Source organism: Phocoena sinus, chromosome 2 (genome assembly GCF_008692025.1).
Source record: "Phocoena sinus isolate mPhoSin1 chromosome 2, mPhoSin1.pri, whole genome shotgun sequence".
In the NCBI taxonomy this organism is placed as follows: Eukaryota; Metazoa; Chordata; class Mammalia; order Artiodactyla; family Phocoenidae; genus Phocoena; species Phocoena sinus.
This window is the reverse complement of record NC_045764.1, coordinates 169,233,519-169,257,722: the sequence shown is the minus strand read 5'-3', so window position 1 is coordinate 169,257,722 and position 24,204 is coordinate 169,233,519. Positions and strand designations below refer to the sequence as shown.

The 24,204-nt window shown below is 45.9% G+C and overlaps 1 protein-coding gene, 1 long non-coding RNA gene and 1 other non-coding gene across 3 annotated transcripts; 2 read left to right on the top strand and 1 right to left on the bottom strand.

Annotated features, from left to right (window-relative positions):
• Nucleotides 1-1,551: 1,551 nt before the first annotated feature.
• Nucleotides 1,552-10,679, bottom strand: GLRX5 (glutaredoxin 5). The gene is made up of 2 exons (XM_032624492.1): nucleotides 10,328-10,679; nucleotides 1,552-2,195 (listed from the first exon to the last, which is right to left on the bottom strand). Exons 1-2 carry the CDS (start codon nucleotides 10,611-10,613, stop codon nucleotides 2,017-2,019), a joined length of 465 nt encoding a protein of 154 aa, XP_032480383.1. The 5' UTR covers nucleotides 10,614-10,679; the 3' UTR covers nucleotides 1,552-2,016.
• Nucleotides 10,680-10,880: 201 nt separating this feature from the next.
• On the top strand, nucleotides 10,881-16,789 carry LOC116749546. The gene is made up of 3 exons (XR_004348634.1): nucleotides 10,881-11,633; nucleotides 12,470-12,655; nucleotides 15,372-16,789. It is a non-coding gene; the product is annotated as an uncharacterized LOC116749546 (long non-coding RNA).
• Nucleotides 11,886-12,160, top strand: LOC116750243. Its single transcript, XR_004348942.1, has one exon.
• Nucleotides 16,790-24,204: the final 7,415 nt, after the last annotated feature.

The window sequence follows — 24,204 nt, the reverse complement described above, 5'->3', positions numbered from 1 at the left end:
TAGAGCCCACGAGCCACAACTACTGAGCCCACGTGCCTAGATCCTGTGCTCCGCAACAAGACAAGCCACCGCAATGAGAAGCCCGCGCAGCACAACGAAGACTAGCCCCCGCTCGCCGCAACTAGAGAAAGCAACGAAGACCCAACACAGCCAAACATGAATAAATAAATAATTTTTTAAAAAATGCAGCTTCTTCTTACCTCTGCCACTGTAAAGATGTGCTTCTAAATAAATGCTCTGTTTAAGCAAGCCCTTGGAGATGAATGAAGGCTTCTGGGGACCCAAAGGCACACGGTGACAGGATGGACTTTCTTCCCACGAGTCGCTTACTGTAAAGTTTACCTCTAGCTCCACCTCCAGCCTAGGTGGAGAAGCACAGTCTTGGTAAAAGACACCATGTACTGGAAGATCTTGGCTATGATTACAATTATGTCCTTTTTTATAAAGGCCCCATTTTATTTTTTTTTTAATTTTAGGTGTTTTAGGTATCTATTCTTTTTTTTAATTTATTTATTTTATTTATTTATTATTTTTGGCTGCATTGGGTCTTCATTGCTGCGTGCTGCCTTTTCTCTGGTTGCGGCAAGCAGGGCTACTCTTTGTTGCGGTGTTCAGGCTTCTCATTGCAGTGGCTTCTCTTGTTGCGGAGCACAGGCTCTAGGCGCGTGGGCTTCAGTAGTTGTGGCTCACGGGCTCCGGAGCGCAGGCTCAGTAGTTGTGGCACACGGGCTTAGTTGCTCCGCAGCATGTGGGATCCTCCCAGACCAGGGCTCGAACCCATGTCCCCTGAATTGGCAGGCGGATTCTTAACCACTGCGCCACCAGGGAAGCCCAAAGGCCCCATTTTTAAGGAATAAAAGACTCATGAGATCCCATTCTTTGGACGGCTGCTAATGCTGCTCCCTGTCCAAGTGCAGCACAGGTGGCCAAGCACAGGTCTTCAGAGAAGGGCGAGCGGGGTGCCTCCCTCCAGCCTCCCCACCTCACTTCTCGCCAGTCCGCCCAAGCCTCCAACTGGATCATCAACACCTCTCAACGTTCACAACACTTACTTCCCTTCGAAAAATTAGAGTACAGCTTGATGGCAATTTTTGTGGCAAATTTAACAGAAGAGTATGAATGAGAATCACTTTTAATTCCTAAAATCAAAAGGTCAGAGGTGCTAAAAGTCCTTATCGACTGAATGTCTGTGTCCCCTCAAAATTCCTATGCTGACATATAACCTCCAAAGGGATGGTTTTAGGAGGTGAGGCCTTTGGGAGGTGATTAGGTCATGAGGGTGGAGCCCTCGTAAGTGAGATTAGTGCCCTTATAAAAGGGACTCCAAAGAGCTTCTGTGAGAACACAGTGGGAACACAGCTGTCTGTGAAGCAGGAGCAGGCCCTCACCATACACCTGATGTGCTACAGTCTTGATCTTGGACTTCCACCTTCCAGAACCGTGAGAATCAGTATCTGTTGTTTATAAGTCAGTCTGCGGTATTTTGTTATAGCATCCCAAACGGACGAAGACAAATACTTATTGCTATTCAGATTAACAACTCACACGTGGTATCCCTGGGTTGGCAGTTTATTTAAAAAAAAACAACACCCCAGTTATCTTATTTTCTTCCTTGTCCATCGTTTTTCTTAACAGAACAAGTTACAAAAAATTAGGGATGGGGGGGTATATGATCTTTGCAGACTGACATATTTGCAGAGGACTCATGAATAATAGTGATGATTCAAAAGCTCCTAGGTTTACTCCTGAATCAAGCAAAGAGCAAAGGACAACATAAGAAGGAATCGTGTGTACAGCAATCTCGTCGTACGACACTGATTATGACACTGCAGTGGTTACAATTACGTTCACGATAGGATATTCCTTGCTCAAACACCAGACATGCTAAAATCACCAGGCTGTTTACAAACTGGAGGAATCAGTGCAAACAGTCATCTGAAGAGCAAAAACCAGAATCAGGAAGGCTTTTCTGGCAGTGAGATTCTGACACCAGCGGCTTCCTCGCGTGGGCCACCCTCACTTTGAGTCTTGATCTTTCTTTTCATCTAAGAGGGCGGAGCGGATCCCCAGCTTTTTCAGTTCTTCCACCAGGTCCCCATTCTGGTGCATCTGCAGAAGAATGTCACAGCCCCCCACGAACTCGCCATTGAGGTACACTTGTGGGATGGTGGGCCAGTTGGAATAGTCTTTAATGCCTACGGGGAAAGAACATTTAACTGTCATTTCAGTGGTCAAATACTTGTACGGCAAAATACGTTTCCCCGCTCCTAGGGACACCCCGTAACCCTTCCTGGCTCCCTATCCCTGGGGGACCGTGTATTTGCTACAAAGAGCATAAGCTTTTGAGTTGAATGGACCGCTGACTCTTCCAATTATAAACAGTGAGGCCTCCATCCTCTGTTTCCACCCTTATCTCACAAAGTTTTTATGAGAATCAGGTTAAGTAAGGCTCTCATAAACTACCTGACACACAATCGACCCTGGATTAATGGCAGAGAACTTGACTGGTTAATGCAAGTGACACAAGATACAGAAGGCTATATTCCCCATGCTTCTGCGGGCCACGTTTTCAGCAAAACAAACAAACGAAAGAAATGCCACTCCATTCCCAAATGGACTACTGAACATGGATCCATCACGGTAACTCACTGGCACACTGGGCAGCCCCCACCTAATGTTTTCCGTGCCTGTCTCAGCTGGTGAATTTACAGACACTGAGTCATTGGCTTTGATCTTTAATAATTCTTTTGCCCAAAGAAAAATCCCTCTCCTGTGGCTAGACTGTGGCCCTCGTCCTATTCAGCCCCTCAGATGAGCTCTCCATGGGACAGCTGATCTGACTCAGCACAGAACTCGCAGGGACTGAGTGAAATGAAGGAAAGGCCCAAAGCTCATGAAGGTCCACGTCCTGGGCCAGGCACAGGGCCACGGGGTGAGACCCACTCCCTGCCCTAAGAGACAATGGCTTTGAGGACACACCGAGATGAAGTACGTTCAGGGACAGTGCAGCCATGGGATAACTCTGTGCAGTGCTGTGTCACGAGGATGATGGCTATGAAGGAAGTGTGGTTTCAGTCTTAAGGCAGAAAAGATCACTCACTCTTTTCTAAATTCCTCCTTACCTTTTACTTTCTTTTCTACTCAGAGGTTGAGATGAAGTATACTTTTTTAAATGTACGAATAAACGAAACAGAAAAGTCAACAAAGTCTTCAGGCAAAAGACAGTATTACACAAATTTTAGAAATTGGTCAAGTGGTGGTTTTTGTGTAAACAAACTAAAAATACAAAACCTTTTTCTTGATGTCCTACCATTTATTATCAGATGAGTTTTACCAAATAAGATTACCAATATGAGTTATATTACAAATAACCTTCCCAAGATACCATGTGTTTTTCTCTTTTAAAAGTCACTGCTTTCTAAAAAACAGCAACTTCGCTCTGACCGACAGCGCTAGAGGGCCCCTAGTAGAGAGCTTTATCTTTCTTCTGCAGACAGACTTCATGGAGAGAGAAATGGTTACAACGTTATAGGCCCTGAAAAACTCACTTCTAAGCCACTCTGGGTTTCTGTTTAAAAAAAAAATCAGCTAGAGGTTTGGAGGTTACCAATAAAGGGCAAATTCCATTAACCATCAGAATGCCTTTATACTTGAATACCCTGATGAATTCAAGTTTTTTTTTTTTTTGAATTCAAGTTTTTCATCACTCTGATGTTTGGTGCTACATAAACAATTACTTAGCATGTAAGCTGTATGTTTTGGATTTTTTTTTTTAACTCTACCCTCAAACACAAAGAGTCTATCAGAACTTAACTTTACGTTTCCAATAACACATCTTTTTATACTTTATGATGGGGGGAGATTAAGAAACGTTCAGAATATGAACTTTATACTTCTAAACTTTCTTAAATATCTGTTACATTTATGTACATGAACCATTTATCTGCACAATATTATATCTGGGTTTTTTTTTCCAATTAATAATACACGGCATTAAGCTTTTCATGGCAATGAATATCTACTGATTCTTTCGGCGAGTGCCTACAATTTCTGAAACACACCAAAGGTGAAAACAAATTTGCCATCTGAGGGCCACCCAAAACCACACGTTTAATCCTAAAAAGTACAATTTTTAAAAATAAAATCTTTGTTGAGTAAAAGAATGACTTGCTTTCATCAATCGTTTTTATGGTAGCACACTCAACCAAAGCGTTAGGCAACAAGTAAACATACATTACATTGTTGCAGACCATACATCCCAACTATAAGGGAAGGAAGGAAATCCATCCTAACCACCAAAACTACCCAAATAAGTGGGCTTTCCACCATCCTGAACAACCAACATACAGTCACATGCAAGGGAGGCTAACTCCTTCCAAACCCCTTGGCCTGTGACTGTCCTAATAACTTCAAGAACTCAGAAGAACCCACCTCAGAACACATGGCATCGTGACAGCATCCAAGGTGCCTACCAGCTGACAGTTTATCAAAATTAAACTTAACTACTTCTTTAATTTTTAGATTATCAGGTGTTACAGGCGGCTGTTGTCAAAGCAAAGCTCTGGCATCTCTCCTAAACGATGCCATTTTCCATGTTTAAAATGTCCGATTACAAGTTTAAATATTTAAGGAAATACCCAAATTGCTTCCTACAGAGTGAAGTGAGAAACTTCCAGTAAGACTACATTCATGAATTGAAAACTAAAACAAATTCTGTCAATTCACAATTAATTGTTTAAACATGGCTAATTTTTCTCATCCTTTAAATTTTCAGTAACTGTAATATACAGTGATAATTCTTGTAAGTATCATATGGAATAACTCAGAATCAGAGAGCAACTCTTGAAAATTAGAAAAGCATACCCAAGAATGGATTTTAATGATAACCATATTTTATAGATGACAAACTGATTCAGTTTGGGACAGAAAATGGTGACTGCCAAGTTATATAACAGGTAACACTAGGACTGGGCGTTAGGAGGCTGTCGTACAAAATCTGTTCTACATACACCTACTGCCCCACCAAAAAAATGTCACGTTCTGAAGTATCAAGCGAGAGGGGAGAAAATGTTCTGGAAAATTCCCTTCCAGAACTTTCAAAAGGTACTTTTCAAAATTCACGACATTTCAGAATATTGGACCCATTCCTGGTTTGGACAATAATCGTAAGAGCATCACAATTACAGTTTTCTTTTTTTCCGGTAGATTTTCAGTACACGAGCTTCAGGGTCTGACGCGGGTTGATGCCAACTCTGCCACTTAACGAGGCTCTGTTCCTCGGGCAAGTCATGTCACCTCCTCCTGGAATCACGCATTTCTCCATCTTCCTTAAGAGAATGATGTTAGCACTGCCTGACAAAAAGTAAACCACGGTGCCGAGAGGGTCAAGGCGCTGGTTTAGGGGTCGGCAGACTGTGGCTGGCTGGCGTGTAAATACAGTCTCAGATAAATCTGCTCATCTCTCAACCTGTTTCCTTTTCTGTAAAATGGGAATAACTCTATGCCTCACATATTTGTTATGAAGATTAAATAAGATATAATTGGTGAAATGAATTAAGCTCCCACAGCGCCAGGTGCACTGTGGCTACTGTCTCCACGTCAGTGTCCTCTACCCCACCCTCCACAGAAATGCTCTCCTGACAATGTACGCAAGTAAACAGAGGGAAAGAATGCAGGGAAAGAATGCAGGAAAGAATGCATACCAGTGAAGCATGCAATGCAATAATAAAAATACCATTTACTGAGCTAAGGGTTCCTGAGTTTCATACTCTAAGTTTTTCACATATCTAATCTCATTTCATCTTTACAAAATTCCTACAAGTTATGTATAATCATCCCTATTTTACAGATGAAGAAATGAAGGCTCAGAGAGGTTAAATAACTTAACCAGCGTCACGGTGCTGACATACGGTAGAGACAGGATTTGAGTCCAGATGTCTAGGAGTCCAAAGGCCAGGTTCTTGACCACCAGAGGTGGTCTCTGGCCGGAGGCTGGCATCTGTCACTCCTGCCCCACTGTGAGCCCCACCTGCAAGACACATGGATCTGCAATCCATGGGACTGTTCCACATCTTTAACATTTATAGACACAAACGGCGTTAAGCCACAATTATCCTTTTGTAACTTGCTTTTTGACTAAGCATCGCCTTTTTTGAGAATACATCTAGATTTTTTTTTTTAATTTAAAAAATTTTTGGCTGTGCTGGGTCTTTGTTGCTGTGCGGCTTTCTCTAGTTGTGGAGAGCGGGGGCTACTCTTCGTTGCGGTGCGCGGGCTTCTCATTGCAGTGGCTTCTCTTGTTGCCAAGCATGGGCTCTAGGCGCGCGGGCTTCAGTAGTTGCGGTGCACAGGCTCAGTAGTTGTGGCACGCGGGCTTCAGTAGTTGTGACTCGCGGGATCTAGAGCACAGGGTCAGCAGTTGTGGTGCGTGGGCCTAGTTGCTCCGCAGCGTGTGGGATCTTCCCAGACCAGGGATTGAACCTGTGTCCCCTGCATTGGCAGGTGGATTCTTAACCACTGCGCCACCAGGGAAGTCCCTAGATCTAATTCATTTTAACCACAATTTAGTTTTCCATCATGACTAAGCTACAGTTGGTTTCTTCAGTCTGCTGCTAACAGACCAAGATCTGTTCTTGCCCACTTTTCATTATCACAAGGAACACTGCAGTGCTCACCCTTACGTGCATCTCCTAGCTCACATGCAGGGGACAGTCTCTCTAGACAAAGGGGTGGCAAACTACAGCCTTCGGGCCAAAGCCGGTCCACATCCTTTTGTAAATAAAGTGTTATTGGAACTTCGCCCCGCTCATTCGTCTGTGTGTTGTCCCTGACTGCTGTACACTGTAACAGCAGAGCTGAATAGGTGTAACAGAGACCACCAGGCCCCCAAAGCCTAAACTATTTACTCTCTGGCCCTTTACAAGGAAGCTTGTCGATCCCTGATGTAGCCTAAATAACCGGGAGTGAAACAGCTGGGTGTTCAGCTCTGTCCACCTTCAACTTGACTGGGTACTGAGAGTCACTCCTTCCAAGTGTGGGCCCCACTTTATACCCCCATCTGCAGCATACAACCTGCCCACCAGACACACATGCACACTTGTTATCTGATTTTTAATGCTTACCAACGTCATAGTTCTACTACTGCCTGAAATTCCTTGATACTGGAAAGGCTGGGCATATTTTCAAATACTTAAGAACCATTCAACGATAGGATGATGGGTATTCATTCAACAGACGCTGTTCCCGATTCGAGGAATACAGTGGTGATCTGAGTAGGCAGAAATTCGAGTGTCTATAATGTTTTTAAGAGCAGGAAAGAGAGTTTATGATAAAATGATAAATAAAAGAAGCATTTATTTATTCATTAAAACACGCATTGAACGCTCGCTTTGCAGAAGCATCACACACAGTGCTCAGGGAGTCGCAGAAGACACATTCCCTGCTCTCAGGGGGGCAAAATGCTATATATAGACATGGGTGATCTCAACTCTGTTAAAAAAGAAAAAAAAAAAACTGTTAGAAACTAGATCCAAATGTTAATAATAATGGTTTATACGGAATTACAGGGGATTTTCATTTTATTTAGATTTTCAGTGTTTTCCAAATTTCTCCCACGAGCACATGTTACTTTCGCAACTGAAAGCAAAGATTAGTCTTTGTTAAGACCAGGAGCAGGATATGGTGACATCCATCCACCGTGACCCTATGTGGCCGTCTTGTGGGTGCTCCATATTTTTAAAAAGGAACAAACCTTGAGGAAGGCCAAAACGCAAAGCTGCCTCAGTCACCTTGCTTCGTTGGGTCTCAGGCCTCAGGCCGACACCTCTGTGCACCATACTCCCTGGACCCAGCGCCCAGAACTCGGAGACAGTGTCTGAGGGTCTTCCTCCGACTTGGGTCCTTTCTAAAACTCAGCCTTCTCTGGCACAAGAAAACAGGAAAGGCCAATTTTGCAGAAGCCCCTATCCTGTTACTAGAAGTGACCTTGGGTCTGGGAAAAGTTCACAGACATATCTTTAGCTGGCAAAAGCAAGCATCAGACAGCCTGTCAGTCTCTCTTGGTAAACCTGAAGGTGTGGAGAGCAAAAAGATGAAGAATCTTCATGTTTTAAAGCCTCACCCTGGCTAAACTACTCCCCACTCTAATGACGTGCTTATACCACCCTGTCCGAGTCTAGAGGTTAATACTTACCCTAAGGTTTACTTTTCTAGGCAACGAAAGACGTGTTATGTATGCAACACATTCACTAACTATAAGTAATGGTCTGATGAAGCTCAATGGGCAAGAAATTTAAGGGTTAAATTCCTGTTGCTATTGTTTGAACACTTAAGAACAGAAGACTGGAAGTCAGATACATAAGTGCTCTCGGCAAACATTCTTATTCCTGCTGTGACTTTCAGTTTACTGGCCATATTCCAGTATAGCCCATCTCCGGTTATATTTCAGAAAAATGTTTTAATTCAAGTATAGTTGATGTACAATGTTTCAGGTGTACAGCAAAGTGACTCAGTTATACCATCTCTGGTTATATTAAACAGGAGAACAGAAATTCATAAACCAAAGACTCTCAAAACTTAAAGCTAAGCAAGATATCAACAACACAACGTTCTACTAAGGACCACAGTGGCAATTTGCAAGCGGCCTGAGGCAAGGTCCCAGCAGAAAGATTACAGAGTAGTTTCTCCTATCTTATCTTTTAGGCAGAGACGCCACTGCTGCTGCATGAAGACTGCAGATCACCCTGTATGTGAAAAAAGCCAGCAATTGGTAGCATTCCAGGACTCCAGGAAGGGAGAAGGATCATGGGCACAGCACATGGAAATGTTACATATGCCTCCTGGTAACTCAAAGCTGCCTTCACTCCTTGTTTCCATCCACCCAAACCGAGAGTTCTATAAGGATGAGATTCCATGGGAAAAAATACTTTTAAAACCATAAAGTGCTAATAATAAAATGGTTACCATTTAATGGATGCCTTCTGAGTGCGAGATAAGAGGACAAGGCACTTTCTAAAAGTTTTATCTTCCCTTTTTTCCTCACAAAACCTTTGCCAAGTGTGGTTTCATTATCCTCATATTACCGAAAAGGAAAATGCAGTCATGTACCTTGCCTCGGGTTGCACAGCTGACTGGCCAAAGGAGTCTAACCCAAAGCCTTTCCCTGACGCCAGCCTGTCCCATCTCTGTTGGAATGACTATGATTGACAACTTCAAACGTAGAAGAGCAAAATACAGAATTCTGAATGTAGACTACCATAGAACTTGAGGCCCTAAAACACTTTTTAGAACACTGTCTCTAAACAACATCAGGAAACTCGGGGAGAACTCAGTCACTGAAAGTCTAACTGGAATGCCACCCTTCAGGGGGTACAGGCACGGTCCCCCCAATGCCTCCAACAACCCCACCCACCCCAGCCAAGGAGCAGACCCAGGTGTTCTGGCCTCTCTCTCCTCCCGCCCTAAGATAAAACAGAAGAATGCAGGTAAGGTTCTCAGCAAGGTGCTCATCAGAAAAGATGCTAGTTAACTGTCGGGGTCCTCCATCCTCCCCTCTGGGCCACTGAAAAGTCACAGACAGTACTGTGTCTGCCCCAGACCCTGACCGGTTCCTGGAGCTCCAAGCTTGAGTGAGCTAGGGCCCAGGAGTCATTCTTCGTCCCTCTCCCCACAAGCCTCTCCAATCCCTAGCCACCACAAATCTCCCCCATCCTTGAGTATCTAAAAATAAATTTCATGTCTTTTTCTCCCACACCAGATCCCAACTAAGACCTGTCCAAAAGCTGTGTCAACCGCTCCTGTAGCAGCAACAGAGAACGGTCCCTGTCACCCCGAGCCTTGAGGCACGACAGGCCAGCCTCTGAGCCCCTAGCCTCAGACAAGGGCAACCTCGACCCTCCCCCCGCCATCAACAGCACCTCTCCTTATCCACGAGACAGGGCAGCCCCTCAAAGTGTCCCCGAAGTGCCTACCTCTAATGGCTCTTCTTGTATCCCTCTCTGCCCACTTCCCCAGCCCTGCAGAGCAGGGAGTCAGGCTGCTGACCACGCTCCTTGGATTCGGCTGAAGAGCACTGGCCCCGAAATGCCTTTTTCAGCTCAGAGTGAGGACTGGGGAACCGCTAGGACTTACTCCATTGCCCATGTTAGCCCAGAGGCCCAGATCCTCGAGATCAAGTTCAAGTCGATCAGGCCCCCACCCCTAGACCCGTGTGGAAGCTCGTGTCTGAAATCCCCTCAAGCCCCCGGACGGACCTTGCCCGACAGACCCTCGACCCCGCAGAGTGGCCTAGGCCGGTCGCCCCCCAGCTCCGCCCCCAGCCGGCTCTGACCTTGCCTGAGCTGGGGGTCGTCCAGCACGTTGTAGGCCGCGTAGTCGCGGACGCCGTGCAGCCGCAGGATCTGCACCACGGCGTTGCTGAAGCCGCACTGGGGCTGCTCCGGAGTCCCCTTTAGGAAGACCACCACCCTGTCCTTCTTCACCAGCGCGTCCAGGTGCTCCGACGAGCCGCTGCCGCCCGAGCTCGCCGCCCGCACGCCCGGGCCCCGCAGGCCGCCGCCCGCGCCGCGCCCCCAGCGGAGCAGAGCCGCAGCCGCCCGGCCCAGGGACCCGCTCATTCCCGCACGCTGGCCTGAGCTCTCGACGGCCAAGGACCTGGGCTAGCCAGCCGAAGCCTTCCCGGGGCCCGGCCCGCGGAGGCCCGGCCCGCCCCCCCGGAGGCCCTCATTGGACCGGCGCCGAACGGCTCTCCGTCATTGGAGAACCCTGGCCCTCAATTGCTGGATTTCACCAATTATGTTACTCGTCCCGCCCCGACAGGTTGAAGGCGGTCCTTACGCCTGAGCCGCATTCTATCGCCTTACCATTGGCCGCCGGAAACCGTTTTGTCAGTTGATTGGAGAGAGTGGATGTCCATCAGGGTCACACTCCGAGGCAAGGGGAGGCGAAACGAGAGGGAAGACGGCTTCTCTCTGAAGGGTAGACGGGCCTGCTGGGATGCTCCGGGAGGACTTGGGACAGGCGCTGGGCGGGGTTTCGTCGTTCCGCGGAACGCCGGGAACGGGTCACTTCCAGATGAAGGTTCCGGTTCCGGTGCGGGCGGAGGTTGCGTTGCCACGGCAGCGCGGTTGGCCGGCCGCTGGTTCTTGCGTTCCGGGTGGTGGTGGGGCTGGAGCAGGCTTGGATCCGCCGTTCCCGGGTTAGGTGAGCTTTCCGGAGCTTCAGTAAGGCCGCGGCTGTTCGCGGCGAGAGCAGGGGCTGCGCCGGGCTCTGGCGGCCAGGCCTGCCCGGGGCTACGGCGTCGGGGCCCGGGCCGTGTGTCGCAGCCCTCCTGTGGTCCCGCTGCCCTCGTGAGAGCAGAGGCCCAGACCCCTTCCCGTGGTTCCCGCTTCTGCAGCGCGATTATTTCACTAAAACAACTTTGATTTTTAAAGTTTGTAAAGAGCTCTCGTCTGTGTGATCGGGGCTTCGCTGACTTTGCAGCCGACCTAAGCCCCTGGGCTTGGGCCCAGGAGAGGTTGAATGGGGACCTAAGAAAGGAATTGGTTCATTCGACAGACGTTTTCTGAGCAGCTGCTGCGTGCAAGGCACGGTGCCGGCGCGGGACCTGTGCCCAGAGCTTGAGAAATGAGAAGCAGGTACAAAATCAACGTGAGGGTAGAGAGGAGGGAAGGGAAGCTTCCCTAGGCCCACTGCTTTCTCTGTTCTCCATTGTGCTTAGTACATCTTGACATATATTTGTTAACTTGTTTATTGACTTCCCTCCCAGACTGTCAACTTCATTCATTACTGTATCCTCAGTACGTAGAACAGTGCTTGGAACCTAGCAGGTGCTCACATTGGTGGAAAGAATGATCCCGGAAGAGCGGGGCTTAGTGAAATCGCCACGTGGTCTGTAGTCTTGGAGCGGTGCTGGGTTGGTGGTACCCTAGAGCACACCAGACTTGCAGAGAAAGCATTCTCCAGAGGAAGCTGAGGCATGGCTGCTCAAGGGACAGCAGTACCATGTGCAATTTTCCTCTGATAGTTTCCGATTACTGTTGCCACGGTGATAATGGCTGTGCCATGTCATTATCTATCAACCGACAGTAAGAGAAGCTTTTGCAGTCAGATGTTGTTTAACAGATGGAGTGGTTTCTGTTGGACACTAAGTACTGCTACAAATTACTTTCTTTTTAAACCCTACGTAATTAAAAAGTTGTGGCTGGAGCTGACCTGGTTCTGCTTTGGAGGTGCTCAAGTTTAAAAATCAGAAAATTAGTACATGTGCTGACAGCAAGTGAATCTTCCAAATAATCTTTCACCGGGAGACTTGAGGCCAGTAAGCTGAAAATAAACTCGAGATGTTACTCAGAAGTGCTCCCCAGTGATGTATGTGTTTTATCCCCGTGGTTGTTATTGATGTTTGGTAGTTTTCTAATGTGGGACCCAAAATTGATCAGCTTCTTAAAGAGTCCTTTTTTTTCCCCTCTAGAGTCATTGATTCCAGGTAAATCAGAGGAACAAACATCATACAGAAATATACAGGACAGTAACATACAGGAAGCGATGTGATGTCGAAGCTTAACTGTTGTTTCAAAAGTCCAGCATCTGGTGCACCTAACAGTAGGGGCTATATTATTTGCGAAGTCACATAACTTTTACTCATACTTATGTTCTGGTAAGTTTGTTTTAGTTTTTTTTTTTAATAAATATTGGCAGTTCATTCCAGAAAACCTGAATTGTTTATTGCCTACTCTGAACTGTCTCATTCCGCTCTTGCGTTAACTGGAATAGGGAGAAGAATTTGCAGACTTACGATGTGAGGATGCAGAGACGTAGTGCTAGTCATGGGGAGTATCATGTCACTTATCTAGTGTGTGATACCGGCTTTGCCAGTACAGTTGGCAGACATTTCATTAAATTGAGAAAACACAGCTGTCATTAAAGGTTAAGAGTAGTCCTTCAGCAGGAAGAATACAAAGCCTGTGTTCTCCAAATTTATAATAGAGTTGCTGTGTACAGTCGAGTATGATAAGGACATCCATGAAATGCAAGGAAAGCAAGTCGGGGCTCATTCAGGGAGCTAAGTGGGATGGCTTTGATAGTATTGACCAAGGCCAGGAAAACAGATCATGTATCTAGACCAAAGAAATTGAAACAATGCACCTAAATTTAAGTTTCTAATAAAGCAACCTAAAATGCAAAATGTTGTATGTGTTGAACATAACTGCATTCTGTCTTTGACTTAAAACCACTCATCAAGTATTAGCACCAAACATCAGTGACTTAAAGAATCGAAGAAAATAGTGTTCAAAATACTTCTTCCAAAGCACCAACTTCTTATATATGATGTGGCATTTGAGTTATGAGCTTTCTCATTAGAAATTCTGTAGTGAGTAAGTATGATAAAAATACACTTCTTAAACAATTGTGAGAAATCTGCATTTATGCTTAAATGCATTTGGGTGTTTTTTTGTTTGTTTGTTTGTTGCGGTACGTGGGCCTCCCACTGTTGTGGCCTCTCCCATTGTGGAGCACAGGCTCCGGACGTGCAGGCTCAGCGGCCATGGCTCACGGGCCCAGCCGCTCCGCGGCATGTGGGATCTTCCCGGACTGGGGTATGAACCCGTGTCCCCTGCATCGGCAGGCGGACTCAACCACTGCGCCACCAGGGAAGCCCTACTTGGGGTGTTTTGAACATGGAAGTCACCATCTTTATCAGTTTGTGATCTCCCATGTGGACATTAATGGGGAGGTAGGGGTGGGAAGTACAGGAAACTTAGGAGAATCCTAGGATTTGGGGTCACAAAGTGTAATTAGACCCCAAACTAAATAATCATACCATGTAAACATGCTGACTCAGGCATCCTAAAAATGTTTTTCTTCCCTGTGCTTATTTATAGATAAGCCTTTACTATATTTAGTAAAATTTCTCCTTTCTTCCCACTCCACCAAAAGCAAATTCACTGTTGAACCCATAATTAAAACCTTATAAATTTGAGATCGTTTCTTCCTATATATCAGCTCTAAATGAAGAGTCAGGATTATTGAGCCTAAGATGAAACTTCGTTTGAACACTTAGCATGTCAGTGTTTTCGTACCCTAACTTCAGTCCTAAAGGTCAGGCTGCATTCTGACAGGGTGTGGCGATGGTGCATAGGGCACATGACCCAGAAATGTCTAGGTCTGGGCTGGCCAGAGCATTCTGCGAGTGTCATTTTAAGAGAAAAGTGGCTGCAGGTGTTGCACAACGGGTTGAGCCACCAAACATTCCTGAGCTAAAATGGCATTTGAGACCCAGATTTCCATAGAACCAAGCTGAAACTTGAGACCATTCTCCGTGGTGCCCCTTAGCTATTCAGTAATTTTAGAGCATCACTGCAACCCTGGAAGTAACTTGATTGCCTAAAAAGTAATCGTTATGTGTGAGAAACTGAGGCAGTGCCCAGCCCCCTGAGAAAATGTTTGCTGACCCGTAATGCAAAGATAGAAATGCCTTTGCAGGGACTTCCTGGGGGCGCAGTGGTTGAGACTCCACATTCCCAATGCTGGGGACCCAGGTTCCATCCCTGGCCAGGGAAATAGATCCCATGTGCATGCCACAACTAAGAGTTCGCATGCCACAACTAAGGAGCCCACCTGCCACAACTAAGACCCAGAGTAACCAAATAAATAAATATTTTTTTAAAAAAAAAGAAAAGAAATGCCTTTGGGATCTTCACTACCTCTATCTAACAAGACAGCTGGGTTTATAAATACTTCTCTGGCCATGGGAGTGGCCTCAGTTTTCCTAATCGCAGGTTCTCACATCATGTGGGCTCAGCCTAGAGGCAGGAAGGGAGACCTCATTCGGGCCCCCTTCCACTCTATCACAAAGGTCCTGCTCTCCTCCTCTGGGTGAAATGATGTCCTGTAAATTTAGTTCAGTCTAGAACACACTGTGGGAGATACAGGTGAAAATGGATTCCTGAAGAAGCACTTATGAAAAGCCTGGATGTCACAGCAGAGCCTGATTCTGTTCTGGGATTTGGACTGTAGAGGTGTGAGGCCTGGCTTCAGTCCTAAGCATCACTTACGAGCTCTTTTTGATTTTCCTTGGAATTGTCTGCCCCTTACATCTTCCCCTTCCTGGATTTGTGAAAAATGTCTTTGTGACATCTGCAAAAGGTAATGCCTATTTCAAGATGTCTTTATCTAAGGATTGCAGAGTTTTAATGAATCACTTTGTACTCTATTCCTCTGCTCTTAGACATTTACCCCCAAAATATTGGCATGCATGTGTAGTACAACAAACTGGTTTTGTGTACATGAATTCATTTGAAACTTGCATTAGCCCTAGGCTAATAGTTCTCTGGCATTTTGGTCCCTAAATTAAGTTCTCTTTTCACTAAAAGATCCCACATGCCGCGGAGCAACTAAGCCCGTGTGCCACAACTACTGAGCCTGCACTCTAGAGCCCGCAAGCCACAACTACTGAAGCCCGCGCGCCTACAGCCCATGCTCCGCAACAAGAGAAGCCACCGCGATGAGAAGCCCGTGCACAGCAACAAAAACCCAACTCAGCCAAAAATAAAAATAAATAAATTTATTTATTTAAAAAAAGAATGAACCAGAAGTAAAAAAAGAAAGATTGTTAATAACATCTTTTTGACAGACTTGAGCACTTTGGGTTCCTCTTTTTACCTTCACAAGCACTTCTTAAATCTTAACTGTGGAATCGTAGCAAAGCCAGCAAGTCCCACAGAAAATTAAATATTCCTGAATTATCTCCAGGGTATGTATGTATTGGATCCAGATGTGATTTTTATGCTTTGTGAAACTAAACTGACAACAATTTCAATGCAAAGCTCCAATGAAACAAATAACCCATAGCTTTTCACTTCTGAAAGTTTCATTCTCTTTTGTCCCCATGCTGCTTTTTCTCAGTGAGGCCTGAAGTCTCTGGCTATATATAGGCTTTTAAACTCAGACATCTGCTGGACTTTGTTCTATTGAGAACTTTATTTCGAGGGAAAGAACCCAAGTCATATCTCCTGTCAGGTAATACTAAGAATTAAGTGGTAATCATAAAACATGTTAAGACTTAAGTAAAGGTGATAAAAGAATTGTTGACTTTTCCTCAACTGTCTGTTTAGTGAAAGATTTTAATGTTTTGTGTTGTTTCTTTTTTTTTGCAAGCAGATAGATTCCATGATTCAAACTGTTATTACCTTTCCAGCGACTTCTGAGAAGGTGCCCAGACCACAGAATTCAGAAAGCAAGGAGCCAGTACTGTTGTGTGTCACACTTGTTAGGAAGATTTATCTGTTGGCAGGAGTCTGTGTCTTCCTCTGATAATCACTGAGCTTGCGGCCAGACGAACACTGAGAAAATGTTATTTTTTCCTTTGAATGATGGCTAAGATGTATTGCCAAGGCCATAAGTATTCGTTATGTCGGAATTCGTTGAGTCAGAATTTCATTTCACACTTCAACCTTTGAGCCTTAATAATTTCAGTCTTCAAAATCAAATCTTGCTGTCATGGGAATCCACTGCTCTAGCCTACTTCAACAAAATAGCTAGTGAAGGACCCCAGTTTCACGGATTGGGGGAGTGGGTTGGAAATGGGCTGACATTAACTGTTCATTTTCCTTTGCAGGAAGAACACTGGAGGATTAAAAAAATATATTTTTTCCTACTCTTATGGCCAGAAAAATCCCACTTGCTAATTCTAAACTTTACACTTTTTGAAAGTGTACTCTACTGAGATAGAATTAATTGATACCAAATTTCTGTGAGCCAGAGTTTTAATAAAAGACTGTATTATAAACCAGTTACACTGTAAAAATAAATAAATAATAAAAGAAGGGAGGAGCATTTTGCGTAGGCTGCACTTGCAAAATTGAGTCACCAAGAAAATTTTGTATCAGAAGCTTTGAGAAGGTGACATACTTGCAGGCTTTCTCCCCTCTCCAGACATCCAGTGACCTGCACTTGGTGTAACTAAGCACATACGTCAGTCCACTTGGTGAGCTATTCCCATTGGTTCATCTCTTCATTACTGCTCAGCTGCAGCTCTGTGATCGTTCATGCATACTGCCGGCTGGTGGGGAACAGGGCCAATAATACCCTCCTACTTGAAGGGATTTTTTTTTTTTAATTTTATTTTTTTGCGGTACGCGGGCCTCTCACTGTTGCGGCTTCTCCCGTTGCGGAGCACAGGCTCCGGACGCGCAGGCTCAGCGGCCATGGCTCACGGGCCCAGCCGCTCCGCGGCATGTGGGATCTTCCCGGACCGGGGCACGAACCCGCGTCCCCTGCATCGGCAGGCGGACTCTCAACCACTGCGCCACCAGGGAAGCCCTTGAAGGGGTTTTTTAATCCCTTCTTGAAAAATAACCCATCATCTTTCAAAATCATTCTGTCTTTTGAGAAACTTGGAGCATTTCATAACGAGTCTCTGCCTTACCCCACGAGACAGGTAGGGGGCACTAGTCCATCTTAGGAAGCGGGCAGCAAGAGCCAACAGGCGCTGCCGGTGTCAGTGCACAGCGTCTGGGAATGAATCCGCTTGGCCGGTTTCTAGGAATCGGCTCTCAGTTCCCATTCAAGTCCTGTTCTTATTTTAGGGAACGGTTTACTCTCTCAGTTTTCTAGTATTACAGCCACAACAGATTAGAAGCAGTGAATTTAAAAGGCTAACACTAAAAGCAGGAAGAAGCAATGACTAACAGGTTAACAGGAGATTTTTTAAATTGAGAAGCAGATATTTTGGGATTTTCCTCTTTTTTTTTTTTTTTTTTTGAAAAGTCACATTCTGGAAGCGTTTGGTGTAAGCAGGGGAAACATCCCTCAGATGTCACAGTTCTTTGAGCATTAGAGCCCTGTGTAGTAATTCTAAGTCATCCAGAAAAGGAAATGGTATTTCATGTGCTTTGGTTAAGAAGTCAAGGAAACGTAGTATATATTAGATTGCCAACAAATATACAGACTCATGGCCTAATTTCAGAGGAATACTTTCTTCCCTCATTATGCCAGATAAACAGTTTTATTTCTACTTTTTAAAAACTATATTTTTATGTCTTTATTTATTTGGCTGTGCCGGGTCTTAGTTGCAGCACTCAGGATCTTCGCTGAGGCATGCAGGATCTTTCGTTGCGGCACGTGGGATCTCGTTCCCTGACCAGGGATCAAACCCGGGCCCCCTGCATTGGGCGCACGGAGTCTTAGCCACTGGACCACCAGGGAAGTCCCTATTCTACTTCTGTTATGTGTCTCATATTAGTCCATGATGAGCACTTAGAAATACTTAATACATTTAATTAGGTGGTGAGGTATTGAATAATATGGGCATAAAGTTGGGTTTTTCTAAACTATGAATCAGTTAGCGCTTGAGAGCTCAGCTACCATCAGGCCTGGAGACAGACGTGCATAAAGCAGTTCTGCAAACCCTGGATACACAGTCATCAAAGAATATAACCACTGTGCGTCCTACCACTCAGCCCCGTTTTATTGCTTTTGGGGACGGAAACCCTTTAGGGGTTTTCTATGTATCACAGTTTAATTTTATGCCCTACCGCCCACTAGACCACCAGCTTCTAGTCTAACAGAACTCATTTTTTCACCCCTGGTCCTTAGTACTACGCCTGGCGCTTAGTATGTGCTCAATGCATAACTCCTGAATGGAGAACACGTGACATGGTAAGCAGTACAGGACAGTATCTCAGAAACCCCAAATTGCATGAAACTCACGATACTGACTGCAGATGCCATAGGAGGGAGAGAAACATTTGGCCATAGAGCTTGTGCTAAGCAGGACATGGAGTGGAGTAAGGCCCTCCCACTGCCCGGGACCTCACCATCTTATGATGAGGACAGATGCAAGAATGTCACGAAGTACTGGAGTGGGCTGAGGGTGTGGGCCCCAACACAGCGAGTCAGGGCCTCAGGGATCAGAGCCAGTCCGTAGAGGGGCTGGTGTTTGAATTGAGTGTTGACGAAGAGGTAAAGAGCTGCTATTTAAAAGGGAAGGACAAAAATTTAAAAGAAAGAGAAGGACATTCCAGGGAGAGGAAACAGCCAGGGCAAAGGCACGAAGGCCCAGGCATGCTCTGGGGGGCACACCAGGCATTAGGATTTTGTCCTTGGTTTGAGAGAAGATCACAGAGAGAGCGTAAGCAGCAGAGTTCTTGAGAGATGAGCCTGGTAGGAATGTTGATGAATTGCAGGTGGCCCAGACTGACCGAGGGAGGCCAGTCCGGAGACCCCTGTAAGATGGAACGATTCCCAGTCTCTGGCTTGTGTGCTCTGGGTGAAGGGCAGCAGTGCAAAAGCCACGTTCCACACTTTGATGGTAGGATTGACAGCATCTGGTGGCTGGTGCATGTGGGGACGAGGCTGGGAAGAGGCGGGCAGGACTCGGGCTTACTCCCAGGTTCTGGCTTAGCTGCTAGAGCTCCCACCTGCTGAGGAATATGGGAAATACCGGGGGAGGAGGGAGGGTTGAGGGGGTGTCATGGGTTATTTCTGAACATTCTGAGTTTCCAGGAATCTGAGGGGCATCTCTCTAAATCATTAGGTTATGTCTGAAATACTGGGGGAGATGATTCAGATGATTGCCCGGGCAGGTCTGGACCTGATGGTAAAAGAGATTCGGGCAGGGAGAGCAAGAAAAAGGAAAAACCAGGGATGAAAGCTGGGGGATGTGTGCAGTTAGGGAAGGACAGGCCCGAAGACGAGAAAGGAGGCAGGGGGAGAAATGAGCAAGTGCTTGCAGGAGAGAAGCCCCGTCAGGGCTGTCAGAAGCCGAGAGAGGCCAGGTAAGGACCCAAGTGTCCCCTGGGTTTGGCAGTGGAGGTAAGCGAAGCATGGCTGTGGGCTGGGCAATGAGGGCGTCCCCCAGCCTTGGGCAGCTCCCTGAACCTCTCGAGTCTCTGGAGCATGAAGGAGCTGGGCCAGTGGATATAGTGTCTTCAGGCTGCTATCTGTGGGCGTGCACCTGTGTTTCAGGCCATCTTAGAGTGTAAACTGAGCGGACAGGGTCCAGTCCTTTGCCCAGATTTGCCAGTGACACAAACAAACATTTCAGCTGGGATGACGAAACAGCCCTGATTGCTGAAGCAGGTGAATTAATCCCGCTGGCGCAGCATCAGCAAGGACCTTTGAAATACCCAAGGACACAGGATGTGCGCGCTGCTCTCTCTCCTGCCTGTTCACGGGGGCTGCTTCTGTCTGCTGAGTACTGATTTGAAGAGCCAGGAGGTGCATTTGGTGGCACTTGCCGTTTTTCTCTGCACACCAACTCGACAGCATCAAAGAAGAAAATGAGGATTAAAGTTCTGTAAGATTCCAGGCCAGGTGCCGGGGTCTCGCAGTGCAAGGACTTGTGGCAGTCAGTTCGAAAAGCGTTTGTGCCGCCTGTGTCTGGGGCCAGTTTGCAGCAAGATTCTAAGGTTTGCTGGAAAGAAGCTCCTGCAGTGAAATGGCCTTCTCTGCTGGGGAAACACCAAGAATTGTCATCGAGAGCAACAGGTTTCATACAGGTGTGCGGATCTATTTGACACAAGCCTCGCCAGTCCAGTAGAGGGGCCAGCCATGCCCCAAGGGCGGGTTTCCCCCGAGCAGAGCCCAGCCGATTGCATGGTGATGGGAGTGGCACAAATGCCCTGCACAGTTCTCTTGCCCTAACTTGGGTGCAGAGCTCCCGCTGCCCATCCTGGGCATTCTGCCTGTCACACTGAGCTTCTAATATTATCACATGTTCAATAGCCAAGCCTGCCGAAAGCAAGGAGAGAACATTTCAGCAGATTTCAAAAACATGTCTCCAGGGAGCAAAAACAAGAAAAGATCTCTCTTCCTTAATGGAGACGTCTTCCTTACCCACAGCCTCTTCCTGAGTTGGTCTGCCATGAACTTTGGTTGGCAAGCCTAGTCATTGGAGGGTTTCATTTCCCATGATAGCACACATTTGCACAGAACTTCAAGTTCATAGCACATTCTTATGGTCCTTATTCTCTGCGATCCTCATGACAGCTCCTACGGGGAACCCAGGGCACGAACTGGCCCCATTTTGTAGATGTGGAGGGGTGATGACCCGCCCTGCACTCAGCCAGCTGGGGAATGCCTAGCCCCGGAGGTACCACGTCAGCAGATTTCCATCCAATGAGCTTTTCACTCTGCGACACCTCCCCCCTCCCCATGCCCCTCTCTCCCCCCCGCACCCCACCCACCCCTGGCTTCGCAACACTGACATTATCAAGGCTGCATTCATGTTTCAAAACAAAATCAAACAAACAAATAAGCCGGGTTCCTAGGGTGCCCCGTGCCATTGTTTAAGCCAAAACAGTGAAGCTGGAAAGCCGAGCAGCTGTCAAGGCTGTGACAGAAGAGTAATCACACATGTCACGTGTTCAGCACCAAGGAAACCGCTGAGCGTGGCTGTGACTTCCCTGGTACGGAGCAGTTCAGAGAACTCAAAACCACAATCATCATAGGAGATGAGCTCAGCCAGCCCTGCGTGTTTCATGGTACATATGAAACAAGCTCTGATGTTTTTTTCTCACTGCATGTGCAGGTGATCAGTGTAACTGGAGGGCTCCGCCCTGCTGTTTACACTCCCTGATATACACACACACACACACACACACGCACACACACAACAGACCTCCAGGCTGGTCCTCTTCATTATGTGCAGACTTCCTCTTCTGTTACTAAGGCTGGTACTGTTCTTTGCAAAGTACTTTTAATTTCTCATCAGTAACCTTGACGCATAAGGAACGCATCACAATAATGAAGCCAGAGCTGTAATGTTTAGGGTTCATTGTGGCTCTGTGTAAAAATATAACCTAAGACACAGATTGGAATTTAATCATGACCAGAAAATGGCCCTCCGCTATTGCTGCCAGGCAGACAGAAGGGGCAGTGATTATTAATAAGAGTGTGGGCTGAAGCTAGAGTGCCTGGGTCTGTACCCCAGGGCAGTCATGTGATAGCTGTGTGATGATGAGCAAGTTATTACCCTCTCTGTTCCCTCATTTGTAAAATCAGATAATAGTAGCTACCTCGATGAGGACTAAATGAGTTAAAATAAGTAAGGTCAGAGGACAGTGCTTGGCACATAGTCATCCCGTAATAGATGTTAAATATCATTATTATTCTCCATCATTCAAGATGTAGCTCCCATCTCACCTCATCCACAGTGCCCTCCCCCAAACACTCGAGCCTTCACTCCTCTCTCCCATTTCTGGATTCCACTAAGAGTCGATTCTGTACCGTGCTGTCTAGCATCTGATGACCTGCAGTGCTGTCTTGTTATTTCAGATGTTTCAGTCTTAATGTTGCTTCCCCAACAGATTGTAAATTCCTGATGGTAGGAACCATGTCGTTTGCTTTTGTTGAATTTCCACAGCTCACAACTTCCTGGTCCTGGGCAGTTACTAGACACTTCAACATCCTTGGAGTGTGTTCATCACTACAAATAAATAGGAAAGATTCTGGTGGTGTGGTATTGTATACAGGTACTATAACAGTTAAAACTTAAAGCGTAATGACTTACCTCCAACCAAAAACCTGTACTAAATGTTTATAGCTGTTTTATTCACAATAGAACCCAAGCTGAAAGCAATCTTGAGGTCCTTCAACAGGTACATGGCTAGACAAACTATGGTCCATCTATACTATGGAATACTACTCAGCGATAAAGAGATATGAACTCTTGATACAGTGACAACCTGGATGGATCAGCAGTAAATTACACTGAGTGAAAATAGCCAGCCCCAAAAGGTTACACATGATTCCAAGGTTATAAATGATTCCATTTATATAACATCCTTGAAACGGCAGAATTGTAGAAATGAGAACAGGTTAATGGTTGCCAGGGGTTAAGGAGGGGATGAGGGCAGGAGGGGGGAGCCGCATGAGGGATCCTGTGGCGATGGAAATACTCCGTATCTTGATGGCATCAGTGTCAATGTCCTAGTTATGATATTGTACCAGCTACTTTTGCAAGATGTTACCATTGGTGTAAACGAGGGAAAAGGCACAGGGGACTCTCTCTGTATAATTTAATACAACTTTATAATCTACAATTACCTCACGTAGTTTTTAAAAACCACTTAAGAGGTTCCTTAAGCAAAAGCAGAGAGAACAGATTGGCCTGCTCACTGATGAGCGGAATACAGCAAGGCTCTTTCAGAAGGATTTTATTTTTTAGGAATAAAGATGGCGATTTTACCTTAACATTTTTATTTCTGTTATTACTTATTCCTTGGAGCATAATAATAGTAGTGTTTAATAGTCATGCTAAATGACATTATTATCCAGTACAATCAAGACTCACATTGCTTTTTAAATTGGGAGGAGTAACTTAGAGATGATCTTTTCCAATTCTCTCATTTCACAGATTCAGAGACTCAGAAGTGACCCGAAGTTACACAGCTAATTAGCAGCATTAACAAGGGCTAGAACCCAGTCAACCCAGGATCCAGTCCTGTGCTTCCGACGCACGTTATATTTTTATTTTATAAAAGCAGCACAATTCAGAAAGAGAAAGACAAATACCATATGATATCACTTGTATGTGGAACCTAAAATATGCTACAAATGAATTTATCTACAAAACAGAAACAGGGGGCTTCCCTGGTGGCGCAGTGGTTAAGAATCTGCCTGCCAACGCAGGGGACACGGGTTCGAGCCCTGGTCCGGGAAGATCCCACACGCCGCAGAGCAACTAAGCCCGTGCGCCACAACTACTGAGCCTGCGCTCTAGAGCCCGCGAGCCACAGCTACTGAAGCCCGCGCACCTAGAGCCCATGCTCCGCAATGAGAGAAGCCACTGCAATGAGAAGCCCGCGCAGCGCAACGAAGAGTAGCCCCCGCTCGCCGCAACTAGAGAAAGCCCGCGCGCAGCAACAAAGACCCAAAGCCGCCAAAAATGAATAAATAAATAAATAAATTTATTTAAAAAAAAAACAGAAACAGACCCACAAGCATAAAGAACAGAATTGTGGTTGCCAAGGGGGGATGGGAGAGGGGTGGATTGGGAGTTTGGGATTAGCAGATGCAAACTGCTATGTATAGAATGGATAAACAAGGTCCTATTGTATAGCGCAGGGAACGATATTCAGTATCCTGTGATAAACCATGATGGAAAAGAATATGAAAAAGAATGTATATATATGTATAACTGAATCACCTTGCTGTACAGCAGAAATTAACACGTTGTAAATCAACTATACTTAAATAAAATTA

What these genes read in the sequence shown, in the direction of transcription:
- GLRX5 (XM_032624492.1), bottom strand. Translation starts at nt 10,613, where the DNA reads ATGAGCGGGTCCCTGGGCCGGGCGGCTGCGGCTCTGCTCCGCTGGGGG. An exon ending in CGACCCCCAGCTCAGGCAAG is followed by an intron (nt 2,196 to 10,327) that starts GTCAGAGCCGGC and finishes CTTTCCCCGTAG; the next exon opens with GCATTAAAGACTATTCCAAC.